Here is a 17,347-nt window from a genome sequence, read left to right as displayed (position 1 = left end):
CTGGGCACAGAGACACAAGGGTTACACCTGGCCTGCTCACACTGCACATGAAGCAAAAAAAAGGAAAGAAACGTACAGGAAAAGTTGTCCCAGCACAGCAACTCCACCATGTTGTGACATCACTTTAGAGCACACCATGGTTGGTCTCTGCCAGCCCAGGAGGTGACAGCTCAGCTTCATGTCCAGGAGTGAGCCAGGACACACATCCTGCTGCCCCCAGCTCTTCCCTGCCGCTGATTCCTGTCGGTGGTACAAGGCACAGGCTGCTCCTCCAGAAGTGACACTTGCAGCACATCGTGGCCTGGGGACCAAAGCTTCAGCCGTGCCAGCTGGAGGGTGCCCCCGGGTGACGTGCCAACCCACACCTTGCATGCTCCTACATTTAGTCCCCAAAAAGAGGCTTGCAAAACAAGAAGTGGTGAGGTTGATCCTAGAAGTGCCAAAAAAGGGGGAAATCACTCAGACTTTTCATCTCAGTCTCATTCTCCAGAAACTCCTCTATTTCGTAACAGGTACAGGAGGCCACATGCCAAACAAGTGCAATCCCTGCGTGATTGCAAACCCCAATCTCCTGCAGCACTGGGCTGCTCAGCACAGGAGTGCAATTAGACTCATGCCACCAGCAGAGAGAGGGGTGGAGGGGAACAGCTCCAAGCCCTGACCACAGACAGCCATGAAAGCATCAGCACTGCCCAGCCCTGACATGGCAAAAAAGAGGTGAAAATAAAGTTGTGAACAGCCTGCACAAAGCAAGAGAAGTTCCTCTCTTTCAGCCTGGGGAGATGCAGCTTTGCAGCCCAGACAGGTCACACCAGGCAATGTCCCAATGTGTAGGAGCCCAGATAATGTCCCATCATTTGCAGGTGAGGGCTCATCAGAGACCAGCTGATCCCACAAATCCTCAGCTGAGATGCATGGGCAGCATCCAAACAAGCTGGTCCCCTTATCCCTGGAAAACTTCCAGAGAGCCACAACAGCAACACCCAGCTCACACCCTCACCAGAGCCACAGACAGCAGCAACACCACTGCCCCCTCCCACTCCCCCAAAGTTTGACTAAAGCTCAGGAGTATCTTTGCTTTTATAAATCTCTGCCTTTTAATGATGGCTTCAAGGCTCAGAGAAAAAAAGGCCCATTAAACTCACTGAATAAGTTAATGGGGCAGAGAGAATCCATTTCAAAGCCACCCCAGGCTATTTTCCTCTGGAGCTAAAGCCTGAATAAGCAAAAAGGAAAAATTAAAACTGTACAGTGCTTTGCCAATAAATAACCCCCAGTGTAATCTGCTACCAGGCAGGCCTCCATTTGCAGAGATAATAGGATGCAGATCAGCTGCAAACCACCTCCCTTTGCAGGGACCACCACCTTTTGATTGCAATTAGCTGTGCTGAGGCAGAAGCCTCCATCTCCTGCCTGTCCCCTTCCACGTGCCTGGGCAGGAGGGAATGACACATCCTGCAGAAAATGCCAAAATCCAGCACTTTGCTCTGCGATTCTCCAACATCAATGCTCCAGGCACACACCCCTGCTTCTCTGCTCCATTTTTTCCCAAGTCCTCCTGCACCTTCATGCCTGCCTTCTCCTCCTCCTTCACCAGCAGCACTGTGGGTCCATCCCTCACCCATCAACCAGAGCCCACACACAGCTGCTCCTCCCCAAACACTTAAAAAACAAGTGCATGTCCCAGAGAGCAGAAAAAAAAATAAAAATCCCTGCTTGTAAACGCTGATCCCACTAGACGCAGCTTGTTTACTATTTAATATTTAAAGATGCTAATTAAGTCTCCAAATAAATAAATCCATGCTCCCCGTGCCTTTTGAAAGGCAGGGATCCTTCCCTTGGGGCCAGAACATGCTGGGTGCTGGGCACTCTGCCTGAGGCAAAGCTTGAGGGTCCCAGCACCATCCCTCAGGGAAGGAAGGGCTTACTGGCAGCACCAGGCTGGGAGCATCAGACACATCAAGTCCTGGAGGGGAGCAGAGGCAGGACAGGGCACAGAGAGGAGGATTTCCAGGCAGGGGTGCTCATAGCAGTTCCTCTTAGCCCTGGGATGGGATCTCAGCTACAATCAGGGAGCCAAGGGCCAGAGGATGAACCCACAAAGTGCTGGGGCTCAAAGACACCAACTCACATCCCCGCAGCCCACCGGCAGCCAGCTACAGACACACACATCCCTCCCAGCTGCCCAGAGCCAGGACAGGCAACCCTCCCAGCTCCTTACCTGAGAGCATCCCTGCTCCAGCTGCTCTTCTCCAAACCAACACGCAGCGTCTTGCGAGGAGCAGCGACCCTGCCTCCCTCTCACATAGCCCCCACATCTCTCAACAGCCACAGCTCGGCTCTTCCACCTGATACCTCTTCAGCCTCATTAGGCTCTGCCTCTCCCAAATCCGCTCCAGCTGTATCCTGCACCTAGCCATTAACCCTCACAGTGCCAGCCCTGCAGAACTCCTTGTTGCCCCTCCCTGCCCAGCCATCATCCCTGCACCGGGCTTTGCTTTGATACTCCCAAGGATACCCTTCAGCACCTGCCCCGACCTGAAACGAGGGGCACAACACTTCCCAAGGGAGCTGCTTTGATGTTGATTCAGCTCTGTGCCACTCTGCCCTCTCCCCTGCAGAGCCTGGGACAGCACCGATGTGTCCAGAGCCCATGTGAGGCTCAGAAGAGGAAATAGTCCCCAGCAAGATTCAGCTCCTCTGAACAGGCACAAAGAGAGCCCCAGGAGGAAAGGATGCTCCCAGCAGGCTGGGGAGCTGGGAGCACACAGCATCCTTGACCCTGTGTCCCACTGAACTTTGCTTGCTCCACAGGCTGCTCAGCAGCAGCCACCAAATGGCTTGGGGGCCTTCACCTCACTTTTCCTGGGAAAGTTTTGGCTGGGAGAACACAGGCAAGGCATGAGAAAGACAAAGCCAGGATCCACCTCACTGCCCCAGGAACACCCATCCACATCCTGGAGGAAAGAGTTTTGGGGACAAGAGAGATTTTCCCAGCCACTCCAGCCACAGGGCTGCCCACAGGCAATTCCAGCTGCACCGGGAGGGACACAAGGGATGGCCAAGCTGGCCTTGCCTGCCTGGGTTAGGAATAGGCAGGAGGAGGGCAGGCAGCCCAAGGGAGCATTTGCACAGCTGGATCACAGACTGGAGAGCCAGGACTCCTTGTTCCCAGCCCAGGTCACTGCACAGCATTTCCATGGAGAGCATGGGATGGGGGATGAGGCCAGGGCTGCTCCAGGAGCAGAAGGAAAGTCAGCAGCTGCAGGCACCCGAGATCTCCCCCACGTGGCTTCATGTCCTGGCAGGGTCAGGAGTTAGAGCCTGGCATTTCTGCAACTCAGCTGAGCATTCATATTCCTAATTTATCCTGGCAAACCCTGAGCATGCAGGGTCCTCAGCAGCACTCAGATTCCCAGCATCTGTTTGAGCATTTCCACATTAACATTTCCTAGGGGGAACCTCCTGGTGAGAACTAGTTAAGGAACAGCCTTGCACAACCCAGAAGGATGGGAACTTCACCATGCTCACATCTGCTCCTACCCACTTCTCAGTCCCCCAGGGACAGTGCAGAGCTGCCAGCAAAGACACCAGTGCCCCATTCCCTTCTCAGCACAGAGCTGCAGGCAAGAGGCTGCACGGGGGGCAGCACTTGGGTTCAGCCTCTCACTGCATCCTTCCCTGGGATCCCAGGACCATTTAGCTGTCACTTCAACAAGCACTGGAGTCAGGAATAAGCACCCTGGGCTGTGCATGTGCTATCAAACTCCCTTGGGAATCTTTCCTGACCTCTCTGCTCCACTGCTGGGAATTTTGTTTTTAATTAAAAAGGCAGTTTTTATTTATGCAGACCAAAGCTGGGGGTGATGTCACATGCAGGTACAGGAAGGGCACGGTCACTTCCAGGCTCCATTGTCCACCCTACCAAAACACTGGGGGGCAGCTGGAGGAAAGCTGGCTGTACCCATGGCTCTGGCATCTCCTTCAGCTCTTCCACTGCTACAGCACATGAAAACAAGCCAAAAACACAGCACATCTTTTCCTGGTGCCACCCTGCCAGGCAAGCCAGCTCTCACACAGAGGGGAACAGGGAAGGCACCCCAGTTCCTTGAGGTCTGGAAACCAGGTGGTGCATGGGGGATGGGGACACCCAAGTACACAGCACAGCAGGGTTGGTAGGGCTGCCCTGTGAGCTGGGCACTGATTCCACTGCAGTGTTCCAAGGGGACTCCAGAGATATTTTAATCCCCCTTTCTTCAACTGAAGCAAAGCCCAGGCCCTGAGCAGTATCATGGCTCTGACCCATGATCCATCACCCACTTCCCAACACACTTCCACCCAATCGTTGCCCCTACCATGATGCTGGGGGTCCATTTCCTGTTGCATTGCAGGACCACAGGGTGTCACAGCCTTTCCATCATGCCAGCAGCCCTTGGCAATAGCCAGAAGGGAAATAACCAGCCTTTTTGGCCCAGCTGCCAGGGAAAATGAGATAATCCCAGGAGCTGCACGTGGAGGATGTTACAGGGTCAAGGCCAGATTCCTGCCCTCACTCATCCTTGCCCTGTCTCACATCAGGCTCTTCTCAGCCTTCCTCCCTTGGAGGACATGTGATCTCTTTAGCTCTCTGACCTCCATCCAGCCTGTGCAGCAGAGGTTTAATCAAAGGAGCAAAGAACATTTCACCTACTCTGGAGGCCCTCAGAGACAGCTCTCAGCCTGTACCCTCTTGTCTCTGCCTCCAGGATTCCTCCATGGACCTCTCTCACGTCTGCTAAACACAACAGGACCAGTAGAACAGCCTTGTTCATCCCTCCCTCCATGCTTGGCCTCTCCCTAACCCTGGCCAGTCCTGGGCTAAAGGATCTCCATCCTCAATCTGCTCCTCGCAGGCCAGCTCCACCACTGCTCCGTGCCTCAGCTTCCCCTCCACTCAGTGAAAAGGACAGACCCATCGGAGGCTTCCTTGCAGGATCACAGCCATGAAGCTGGTCACAGAGGGCAGGTCATGACCCCGAGCAGGCACTGCTTGCCCAGCAGCACCTTCTCACCTCACCTGCTTTGGCTGGGCCAATACCATCCAAAAAAAGCTGCAAATCACCCCAATTCACAGACAGGCTGCTGCTGTATCCTGCGGCACCGGTGGAAGAGCCGTGGGTAGGTGGGGATGCACTGCCCACAGTCTCCAGCAGCAGCACGGAGAAGAAAGCCACGACCCAGCAACCACTCAGCTCCTAGGGGACCATCCGACGCCGCCGGGTGCCCACTCAGGGATGGGGATGCCGAGTTGGGTGACCCAAGAGGGGCCCAGCAGCGCGGGCGCCCGGAGCAAAGGCTTTCCAGCGTGACAGCGAGCAGGCGATGCCCCGAGCCCCCGCAGCCCCGGCGCTCCCGCAGCGGCGCGGCTCGGAGCCGGCCGTGCCCGCGCATCCCGCATCCCGGAGCCGGGCTGTCTGCCGCTGCCGCTTGCCCTCTAGCGGCACAGCCGCCTGGAGACGGGAATAGCGGAGCGGTGAGCCGCGCCGAGGAGCCGGGGCTGAGCCGGGCTCGTCCTGAGCGGGGCACGGGGCGGAGGCTCGGCCGGGCGCTGTGGGACACCCGCGGGGCTGCTCGTTTGCCAGCGCTCCCGCAGCAGCAGCCTCTGTCCGGGGGGATGACGGGGACAGCCCGGGGCAGCCGCGGTGCTGGTGCTGCTTGCGAGGCTCTCGGGAGCCTGGAGAAGTGAGGCGAGCGAGCTGCTGGTCCTCATCTCCCCATACGGGCACAGAGGGCTGCGATGTCCAACCACGGCACAAAGCGCAGCCTCTGAGCGAAGAACTTGCCCACAGCACCTCCTCGATGACAGCTTCGCTGTCACCCCTTGGTGCAGAGGGGAGAGCAGGAGGATTTGGGGGAGAGCAGAGCCCCCAGGCTGCTGTCAAACACCTGCTTGGAAAGCACCTGCAGCACCTGTCGAAACCGCACCTGCAGGAAACGCTCAACTACTGCTACCCCACAGTGCCTGGTAGTAACACCCCGAGTTACAAGCACTAGTAACACTCACTTTGGAAGCCTGGCAGGCTTAGGGCTTGGTTTATTTCCCACTTGTCAGCAGCCCCCTAAATGGGATCCACCAAACCCAGCCATAAACTCCAGGACAGCACCAAGCAGGGGCTGCTCACTGAGCAGGACAAGCCGGTGTGCCAGGGTGGCACTGGGAAGCATCACCAAGCTCAATCTACCTGCAGGGCTCCCCAAAGGTGATGCCATGGGACATCCCAGGGGCTCTTTGGAGGTTCACTGACAGGGCCCAGCATGGCTGGGTGCATGGCTGGTCACAGGGCTCTGGGAGACCTCGAGCAGCCTCATGCCAAAACACATGAAGATGATTTGCTTCACAGGGGTGAGCTAATAACGTAAAGCAGACCCAGAGAGCTTTCCCTGACTGAGCTCTACAAAAGCCTCCATGGACAACAAGGCAGCTCCTTCCTCAGTCTCTTCTTCCTACCATTAAACATCTGTCCCAGACCTGAAACACCTCTGTCACCTCTCCAATTGAGACAAGCCATTAGTCAGAACCAATCCCCAAAACCTGCAGGACACGAGGACTTGGGGCATGTCCCATGCATCCTGAAACCATCTGGGCCACCAGCTCCTCCTGTCAGGCCAAAAGCTCAGGCCCCATGTTTGCCTCAGAAAAAGTCTGGGAAGTGCTGGCAGGCACCAAAACTGTCTCCTTCCTGAAGAAATACCTGACATCACCTGTGCCCGGAAAGCGCCTCTCTCCAGGATTGGTCAGGAGACAGATCAACAGTAAGAGCAGGGCAAGGAGCCAACAGCCAGCCCACAGGAAAGGGGGAGGACACAGATCAGTGCTCCTGCCTTAACTCACCTCTAGAGCATCAAGACCATATATCTCAGCCCAAATCTTTGTCTGAAGTATCTCGGCACTCTTTTCTGTCCTCAAACTTGGTGCTGTGCCCGCCTCCCCCACCCTGACATCCTTCAGGATAGACGCTCTGCATGAACATAGCCCTGTAAATCCAAGATGGATTTAATTAGGGACTTTTTGATCGTCTCTGGAGCAGCCAAAGCCTCTGGGACCAGGAGATGGGAGGCTTTGGGAATGCAGAGCCCTTCATCTCTGGAGAGTAGTAGTACACGAGGCACACTGGGCACAACGTGGCTGAGTCACAGAGAGGAGAAAAGTTTGTGCCTGTTGTCTGAAGCAAAGCAGTCCATAATTTGAGCATGACAGGAACCTTTCTCATGGCTGTTTAGGTCACCAAAGCAAGTTCTGCTCCCTCCAGCCCTTCTAGGAAGAGGCCTGCCCTTTCTTTCTTGCCTCCTTCCCAGTCACAGGCACAGAGGAGCTTTCCCTGTGCCTCAGCTCTCCCAGCAGCAGCAGGGAAGGGGTGCTGCTGCTCCGAGCACCCCCTCGCTCTCCCCCTCTCCACATGCTGCCAGCTCCCGCGCAGCGAGTGGGGGCTGCGCTGCGCTCCCCCCGCAGCTCCCAGCGCTGACGTGGCTCTCCCACCCCCGGCCAGGCCCACGGGATGGAGCGGATGCTGCCACGGACTGGTGGGACAGCCCGATGGGAAGGAATGAAAATGCTGTTCTTGTCCGTGGAGGAGAGCAAGATGCTTCCTCTTGGCCCTGCCAGTGAGACCCAAAAATCCTGCTCCCACTGTGCTCCACAGAGGAGCAACCCAACCTCCTCTTGGGTTGCTCTGAATTCATCTCACCTTGCTGAAGGCAGCCACGAGCTGCACAGATACACGCTGACTATCCCCCCATCGAGTGTACTTTACCAAAGAGCCCCGGTTCTGCCCTGGCGAGGCTGGGTAAAGAGCGAGGCTTTACATACCAGGGACATCTTCCTACCTCGAGGGAGCCCAGGGGTGACACACGCAGGCCACCACCGCCTGCCTAGCAGCATCTCCGCAGTGCCATAGCAACAGCTGAGAAGTAGGGAGGCCCAGATGGCAAACTCCTCCGTCTGTCCTTCCCCACGCACGCTGCCGGCGCACGCAGGCGCTGCCCACGCTGCCAGCGGGGTGAGTCCCCGGCCCGGCCAACCCTGGCATGGCCCTGGCACCCCGACACCCGTGTGCCAGCCAGCCCCCCGCAGAGCCAGGGCTGGGGACCCGCCGTGACAAACGCGCACGCCGGGGCGGAAGGGGCCCTGTGCCACAGGAACTCCGGGATCAAAGTTCTGCCCAAGCCCCATGCCACAGGGGTGAGCATCTCTGTAAGTCACACCCGGCTGGGGACACAGCCCCTGCACAGGAAAAGCGATGGCATAGACAAGCCCCAACCCCGTGGTGACCTCTCCTGAAACTGGGAGGGGGAAGTACAGAGCATGAATCCAAAGTGGAGCCATGCCAGCCGGGTCCAAGCTGGCTCTCTGGCCAGACGGGGCTGCTGGCAGCTCTCATGGGGATCTGTGTGCATCTCCAGGGATGCAACCCAAAATCAGGTGAGTTTCTGGGCATGCTGGGAAAGGGCAGAGGGACATCAGCCAACCCAACCTCCTCCTCAGGGCAGGAGCCTTCTGCCTTTCCCCTGCCTCACTACTGACCTGGCACCACCTGGATTTGCAAGGTTGTGTGTTACCGTCCCCTTCAGCCCAGCCAGGGCAGGAGCCACCCAGCCCTGACTTTTACCAAAAGGAGGATGTGTGGGAGGCCAGAAGCACCAGCAATTGAAGCAAAAGCTATTCCTTTGAAGGGTGCATCAGCAGGCTCGATGGTGGGGTACCACACTGAGGTCCCCACAGGGCTGGCCTGCCCCACCATCCTCCTTGGGCAGCACTGCAGCCTGGTTGAACCCTGTTCCTCTTCTGTTGTCCTCACCTCACAGGGTCTCATCAGCCACTGAGAAGTGATATAACCCAAAGCTCCTGACGGCTCAACCCAGTGCTGGGTTGGGGTGGGCTGGCATGGAGGGGTCTTGCCCCTCCTCGAGGGGATTACATGGAGAAGCCCTCCAAGATGGTTACATCAGTTTTTTTAACCAGCTCTCTGAATGGGCTCTGGCAGTCTCTCATCAGCACCACTCAAGCCCTGATTTGGAAGCTGAGCTCTCTTTTGGATGTGAATGAGGCTCTGCCTGGTCACAGGGTTCTTTCACCACCCCACACTCCATTTGCTTTTTCACCACCTACAAGATGGAGCAGAGACCACCACTTTCCCCAAGGCCTGTGAGCAGGTTCCAGCTGGGGCACTGCACCCCTCAGCCACTGGGACAGCACTGAGCCCCCCCTGCTCACCCCCAGCCCAGTGGGAGAAGGTGCTTTTGCCCACTGGCTGCCCACAAGCTGCCAAACAAGGCCAAGTCCTCATGAGCATGGCAAGCAGGGGGAAAACACTGCTCCTTGCCCAGCTGAATCAGACTCACATGCCAGAAGTGATTCAGTGATGACCAGGCTGAGCTTCTAGGCACCCTCACCCCAACACCCATGATGTCAGGGCTGGCAAGGAGAGGCCTGACATCAGCCTGAAAGGGGGCAGGACCTGATGCCTTCTGCACAAGAGCACGAACGTGGTTCAACTCCGGCTCCCAGCAGTGACCCCTTTGCTGGGAAGCATCCCTGCCACATAAATCAACCCTCTGCTCCTGTAAGTATCCCCTATAAAGCACCACTGCCTCCCTAGTAAGCACAGACCCTTGTGGAAAGTTTTCATCTGTGCGCAGTCTCAGCCCCTGAGAGCATTTTGGGGTTCACCCCAGCCCTGTGCCTCAGCCCTCCCAAGCCCAAAAAGGGAGGCACGGGTCCAGCAGCCACGCAGGGGGTGGAGGAATGTGCTTTGCTCACTGTGAAGCAGAGAGGCATTCGAATTCCAGCAAAAACTGGCACCTTCTTCTCCTTCCCCAACTTAAGAGAAGCTCCTTTCCAAAAAAAATACCCAATATCTGTTTCTGGAGTTGTCCATTTGAGGTTCCCCCCCCCCCCCACTCCTTTTTACAGACTGCTTATCAGCATTTTTCATTTTCAAAGCAGTAAAGACATTTTCTGGGCACAAAGCACTCGTGTAATACTACCTCTCGCAGCAGTTCAGATGTCTGTGCATCTGACAACGCACAGTCGCTCACGCTGGTGAGGCTCCCAAACCCTTCCCTGCCTTTCCCGCTGCTCCCCGGCCCCCAAAGGGTTAAAACTAAACCACAACAAACAGCGAGCACAGGGAAAAAACACGAGTTCCTCCGACTTCCCCAGCATCACCCTCATCCCTCCAGCATCACAGGGAAAACACTCCAGCACCACGACGCAGGATAAATATGGGGCAATTGGAAGGGGAGCGTTACATTAGCTCCCCCCATCTACTTTCCCCATTCCTGCTGGTTTCATGGAGCTTTGCTGGGAAGGGGAAGGCAGGGCTGTGGATTCAGGGTCAATGACCGGCTGAAAACCTGCTTGGGCATCGCATGAACCCGTAAGCAAGCGGGGAAAGCAGCTCCCGTCATCTTTACCCAGCAAAGGTGATGAGCAGAGCTGCGAGAGGCACTGCAATTACTCCATGGCTCTGCTGCAATTGCACTGTGACCAAATAAAACAGCCTCAGGAAGAGACCCACAGCCCTCTCCCTCCATGCAACCATGCCATCGAGGTGAAAAAAATTAAATAAATAACCCTCCATTACTCATTTCAAACCTTGCTGCATTTCACTGCCAGAATAAAGGATTCCACCTCTTCTCTGCTCAACTCCCACTGGCAACTTGCTCTGGGGGCTACATTTCCCTAAATGCTCACATTTCAATTAGCATTAGAATAATGAAATGGCTCAGAGTTCATCTCACCCAAAAATGTACTGGAAAATAAAGAGCAGAGATTGGAAGCAATGAGGAATTTTTTTTTTCACGCACACACAGAGCATGATGGATTCAGAAGAAGGAAATATATTCCTTTCTCGACTCCACACTGATGAGATTAACATGGGCTTTGCTAACTGCCTCTCCAAACAAGGATAATGCAACTTCAAGTTGATTTTCCAGATAAACAAGCATGCAAACAAACGCAAAGTGCTCAACTAAAAATATCTCACAGCTCTGATGTTTCTCCCCACCGCCACCACCCCGAACCTGAAACACACAAATCCTATCGCGGCACCACAACGAGTTACAAAATTACAACAACGTGAATTAAATAAGCTACTTAAGGAACATCTCACTGCCCTATTTTTTTTTTTCCCTCCTCTTAAAAATGCGAAACCACAGATCCCCAGACACACTCAGCCAGGGCAGGGAAGGGAGCATTTTCTGATGCAGGGATGTAAAAAATGGTGACATCTTAACTGGATGCAAAGTCTCAAGAAAGAAAAAACAGTTCAGAACTTGCTTTTCTTGCCCAATTTGGGTGAATATTTGGCGGTGTGTGGCTGTGGCGTCCCCGCTCCCCTTGCAGAAGCAATCACTTAAAGGAAGCAGCAGCTTTAGCATCTTTGCCTGCTGCTCTCTCTCCTGCTAAGGAATCAGATCTCATTTACTTTATTCCTCTTAAGCCTTGGCCAAACTGTTGCTGGTCTTTTTATGGGTTTTTTTGGGGGGGATGGGGTAAGGGAAAAGCCAGATCTGCATCCTCTGCCCGGGGAGTCGGGCTGAGCCCAGGCAGTGCAGCGATGCCGGGGGCACCTGAGCCCCGCACGGGCAGCCCAGCCCGCACCCTGCCGCGGGAGGGGGAGCCCTGGGGGACCCCCACTTACATGGAAGTGATATTCCTTGAGATGTCCGTGATATTGATGCTCGTGTTGCCATTGCTGCTGCCTGAATCCTGCCCTTCCAAGAGAGGGAAGAGGTTCCCATCATCCGGCTTCTTGCAATTGATGTCTGTCTTGCTGCAAAGACAATTAGCAGGGCAAGCCAGCACCGAAAGCAGATAGTCTCCCCAAATGCTCCAGAGCAAAAAAACCCTCCAGAAAGTGCACTTGGTAGGGCAAAGAGAGACATCCATCTCCGATTGCTGCTTCTAAAAAAGAGGAGGAGGAGGAAAGGGGGGATGGAGGGAGGGGAAGGGGGGGAAAGGGGGAAGGAAACAAAGACAGAGGGAGGAAAAAAAAAAAAAAAAAAAAAAACAACAACAACAAAACCTCAAGCGATCAGCTGCAAAAATCCTCCAGCAGATGAAATCATGCTGGCAGCTGGCTGGGAGAGGCTGTAATTCCCGCTAGGGCAGCGGCCGCGGCCGCGGGCGGGGATGGATGCATGCCGGCCCGGCCGCCCGCCGCTCCCGCAGCCGCTCCGGAGGATCGCAACGGGAGGCTAGGGAGGGAGGGATGGGAGGGGAGGAAGGGAGGGAGAGAAGCAGCCGGGGAAATAAATAAATAACAAAAACGGTGCGAAAGTCACCAAGTCCCACCTACTGGGCAGAATTAAAATTGACACACCTGCAAAAAAAACAGACAGAGGGAGAGGAGGGAGAGGAGGGAGAGGAGGGGGCGATCTCCCCTTCCCATCTCTTCCCTCCCCCGGCCTGGCCAGCCCTGCTGCGGCGGGCACAAAAAGCAGGGGAGGAGGAAGAGGAGGAGGAAGGCTTGCAAAGAGGACCGGGCTCCGCAATAAAAAGGATTCCCCACCCCCCTCCCTCTCCGCTAAAATCAGTGTAGGAGGAGGGGGGGAGAGAGGGGAAAAACCCCACGGCTGGAGCCCAGCTCAGCCCCGGGAGCGGAGGAAAAGTTGAAGCTGGGGTTAAATTTGTGGTGGGGGAGAGCAGAGGGGCTTTGGCTCGGCTCCGGCTTTCTCAAGCTCTTTTGGAGGACGATGCTGCCTTTCGCTTGGTTGTTGGGTGGGTTTCCCCCCCCTCCTCCCCCAACCCGGACATAAGGGTGGAGAGGAAAGAGAGATTAAACTGAACTGGAAGAGAATAAAAGCCAGTGTGGATTACAGCAATTTAAATGTTTTTTTTCTTCTTTGGAGGATCCTGGCGAGAGGCAGCTCAGACGGCTGGGTGTGAAAAAAGCGACTGAAGAGCATCCAGGAAGGACTTTCTAGAAAAGATGCACCCCCCGCCCCAGCCCCTAAAAAATGCATTAGGGACCAAGCCGGCTGCCGGGAAGCTCGGGCAGGAGCACCCACGGTCGGGGCTCCCGTCCTCCCTCCCCTGGCTTCCCCCTTCCCTCCTGCAGCAGATTCTGCAATCAGACATGCAAAAAAAAAAAAAATCCTGAAAGAGGAAGACTGAAGTGTTGAAAAGGCTGAGCTCAGAGCGCCGAAATGGCATCAGGAGAGCAGTGAGTGCGAGCTGAACAGCAGAGCGAATTAAGATGCATGGTGCATTTTTGGCAAGCACAAACCCAAGCAGATCAGAGCTCTGCTTAATTTGCTCTGCTTTTCCACAGCGCTTTTTCTGCATGCCTTTTTTTTTTTTTTTTTTTCTCCTCTCTCCCCAATAGTTTCATGTCTCTGCTCCTCTGCACAGAGACACAGCAATAAAGGGATGGTGCTGCAGGCAGGAGCACGGGCAAAGGGAGGAATTACAGGTGTAGGACTCCACATATTTCAAGGGTCTACTTCTGCCAGCAAAGTGCTCTGCACAAGGAGGAGAGACAGCCCTGGCTGAGCCAACACCTTCAGACTCCGTTACACACCCAGAACCATCCTGCTCAGAAAGGGGCAACAGAATTTGGAGGGAAAGAGGGGAAAAAACTCCAGCACACTGAGAGGATTTGCAGCTGGGATTCATGCACCCATGGCCCCCTGCAGGGTGCCTGTGCCAGGGGGACACGGGCAGGGCTCCTGCTCCGGCAGGTCTCACCTACTGCTGCCCAGCTGTGTCAGAAGCCCTGGGAATGGCAGTGATGGGCAAGGGGCAGCTCATTCCATGCTCCCACGGAGTCTTCTGGGGTGCCAGGCAGTTTCACCAGGGCTGCTCCTGCCAGGCTCCCCAGGGGAAGCAGGGGCATTGAGCTAGAGAAGAAATATTGAGGTGGGAGGGCTGAATTCTCCCTGCACCCCACCTCTTCTGAATTACCAAAGGGAAACCCCTGGAGCAAAAGAGGTCACTGGAACGCCTGGCACTGCAAGAAAGAGGAGCACAGGGGAGCATTTTGTAGGTTCCCACTCCCATGAGAAGCATCCCCCATCCAGAACACCAGACAGGAAAACACCCAGGCATATTTTCTACTCCCTTCCTCAGTTTCCCCACTTGCATCAGAGAGATGCCATTCTTGTGGCTCAGCCCTGTGACCAGACTGCAGAAGACACTGATGGGGCACCATGTCATATTCCCTTGCCATGGGGAACACCAGGCACCCCACGACGCCCACTCAGCATGTGGGCTCATCCCCCAGCAGCATCAAGGATGTCACACTGCCCCCAAAACCAGTGCCCAGGATGACACCAGGGCTTCCTTTAAACTGCAGCTGGTGTGAGGTCACAGGCTCCTAGTGGCACTTGACATCAATCACCCCATCCCGGATAAAACCAGTGTGAGGCCATCAGCACACCCTGCCATGTCACCACGGGGTAAAGTCACAGGTGGGGACACATTCAGGGGGCACACACCCACCCTGGGGGCCCACTGCAGTCCTGCAACACAACAAGGCTCCCTTGTGAGCAGATCAGCATTGGGACCTGGAGGAAGCCTCTGTCACCTGGAGGAAGTGCTGTCACCTGGGTGGCAGGGTGGCACTGCTTGGCCAGGGCTGCACACACGAGCACCCTGTCCCCCTGTCCCCCTTGGCCTGGAGCACAGTACAACTGCTAACAAAGCACAAACACAGTCAGAGATGTTTTCAGGTCCAGTTACCGGCTTTGCCCTCTGCTTGCAAAGCCGAGGTTTAACCCACAGAATGCTGGGGATCTCTCAGGTCGGCTGTGCTGGGTGTGGGGGACACAGGAGCCCACCCACCCCCAGGACTTTTCCACCCCACTCTGCCACCTGGTGTCAGGCAGGCCCTGCTTCAGCAGCTGATGAGAAGGGTTTGTGCCAAGCCACATCTTCTTCTGCCACCAGTAGATAAATCTGAGGAAACGTGGCCAGGCAAAGCAGGGGAATGGGACCAGCTGAGCCCCCGGCTGGGCGCCCGAGGGCAGGGGGAAGGTAGGCAGGAGAGAGAAACTGAGGGGTTGGTCATTCTTGCTGGTGCTGGCTGCCAGGGGGATTGGCAAGTTCTCTGGAAGAAGAAACTGCAGTGACAGCAAAGTCCCTGCCACAGAGGGAAGATGAGCCACCACCCTTTGCCCAGCACCAGACCTGGGTGACCCCTGGTCCTGCTTCCCCTGCTCAAAGCCAGCACCCCTCACCTGTGCATGGACAGAGAGGAGCTGCTGCCCAGCAAGGGCAGCGCTGCCATCTGCACACCCAGACCCCAAAGAGAACAGGGGTAGTTGGGAGCTGCCCGTGGTGGGAACACGTCATTCCTGCTTCCAACCCTGCCTCCATGCCTCACTCCTGTCCCTGTGGAAGAGGGAGGCAGGAGTAGGGCATGAGTGATGGGGCTGTCAGAGCTCAGAGATGGTATCTCGAGCAGAGGCCTTGCCGTTATTGCTGTGAGGGATGCTGGCAAATTGCTCTTTCAAGAAGCATCTCCATGAAGAATGAAATCAGTGCTTCCTGTGAGAACTTTGCCCCACAGGGGCTCAGGGGCTGGGCTTCCTCTGGCCCTCTGGAGCCTCCAGAAATTTCATGGGATGCACTTGGCCAAAACTAAACTCAAGCTCCTCTGCAGAGAGCTCTGCCCCATCCCAGCTGCCCTCCGCATGGGGACACAAGTTGCTACTGAAACACTCATCGCAGATGAAAGAGCAGGGCTAGGAAGTGCCTGAGGAGCTCCTGACCACAGACAGAGGTGAAGGCAGCTGTTTGGGTTTTGGTTCCACTCTTCCCACCTACAGAGCTGCCTTTGGCCTCTCACTCTCAGGCTGGCCATCCCCTGAGGACAATTTCCCCCTTGCCACCCCGCATCACAGGTAAAGGCTGCCCAATGCCCTGCTCGCCTCCTGAGGCTTGCAAACACCGCAGCCCCTGGGGGCAGAGCAGAGAGAGATCCGCGCTCCGATATCTGCTCAGTCATCACGAGCTCCGACAGGCACTCGAGCCTCTGATCTCCGCATCGATCTGCCAGGCCTGCCCAGCCTCGCTGCCTCTTACCAGAACACCACTCCTGCTCCCTGAAAATGATGAGCTGACATTTTCCTAGCCCCCCTCCGGTCCAGGAGGATCTGCAGATGTGCCGAGAGCAGGACCACTTTGCACACCTCTGACAGGCGGCCAGCCCCGCGGGCAGAGCTGCTGTGAGCTGTGACGGGAGAGGCAGGGACAAGGGCTTTATGCTCTGCCTTGGGAATCCACCCGCAGGTTCAGGTGCCCCTTTGTAGAGAGACCCCAAAAGCTACACGTTGGAGAGGGTCCAGCTTGCAGAGTGCTAGTGCCAGCTTTCAGGGAGGGATGTCAGGGTTGGTTTGAGGGCACAGCATCCACCATGGCATCACTGAGATGGGCTGCAGGAGGGAAGTATCAGCCCCTGCAGGGCCAAGAGGCTTTTGCCTCTCACCTGAGCTGTGCAGGAACACAAGCATCAAAAGTGTTGCTCCCTGAAGCGGAGCTCCTTGTTCCCACCACCCTGGGAAATGGTTAGAAGCATCTTTTGATCTGATGTCTGCATTGCTTTGCAAGTGCTTGGCAGGAGGACCCCTGTGCAGCAGGGAAGGCCACATCCTGAACTTGGGTCAGCATGGCCCCGGGAACCTGCAGGAAGGGCAGCAGGAAGGGAGCCAAGAAAAGGTGTGTGGGACAATCATTTTTGGGCAGTGACAGCTGTTTGGCGAAAGGTGAAGGTCTCAGCTCAGGGACGTCACTGGAGAGCAGCCTGTGGTAGAAGACTCCAAGCTTGGGGTGACCTTGACCATGCTGTGGACACGTGGGGGCAAGGGCAGGATGAAGCCATTCCAGCTGATGTCCTGTCCGTAAACTCTACAAGGCTGATAACAAAGTGTAGGGAAAAGCATCTGACTGAGGACTGTTTGCTCAAATTATCAGGAACGAAAAATCAGGAGAAAACATATTCAAGTGAGGTCTAAAGAAACAGCTCTGTCACGAAGATAACAAATACTGCTGTGCTTGCATTCAGTGTTGGGACCTGAACCAGTGTCCCACCCAGACAGCTCCTGAATTAATGTGCCTAGCCAAGGAGAAGGGCTGGTCATGACTGCAACCTCCAAGACATGGTCCGGGGAGGATGTCTGCAATTAAATTAAAAAAAAAATATGAAGGTCTTAGAAAGCCCAAGGAATAGGAAAAAGAATAACGTGGAGCAGATTATAGCTGCCATCAAGGAATCAAGGCAGTGCTTTGATCTGGCAGCAAAGCTCAGCAGAGCCAGTGCCTCTGCAGCCCGAGGAAAGAGGAGAATTCTGAGACCGGGGTGGGGAA

At 55.6% G+C, this 17,347-nt stretch overlaps 1 protein-coding gene across 3 annotated transcripts in view; it reads right to left on the bottom strand.

Moving 5' to 3' along the window:
- The window catches only part of NTRK3 (neurotrophic receptor tyrosine kinase 3), a 216,634-nt gene extending 204,039 nt beyond the window's left edge, over positions 1–12,595 (bottom strand). Inside the window, exon 1 of one of the 3 annotated variants that reach the window (XM_038146716.1) lies at positions 11,682–12,595. In XM_038146716.1, the coding sequence (XP_038002644.1) occupies positions 11,682–11,929 (248 nt within the window). In that variant the 5' untranslated portion in view covers positions 11,930–12,595. The remainder of the gene's footprint in view (positions 1–11,681) is intronic. The other 2 variants (XM_038146717.1, XM_038146718.1) reach the window with 2 other exon arrangements.
- Positions 12,596–17,347: the final 4,752 nt, after the last annotated feature.

This window comes from Motacilla alba, chromosome 10, assembly GCF_015832195.1.
Source record: "Motacilla alba alba isolate MOTALB_02 chromosome 10, Motacilla_alba_V1.0_pri, whole genome shotgun sequence".
NCBI classification, from domain to species: Eukaryota; Metazoa; Chordata; class Aves; order Passeriformes; family Motacillidae; genus Motacilla; species Motacilla alba.
This window is presented reverse-complemented; position numbering and strand designations above follow the sequence as displayed.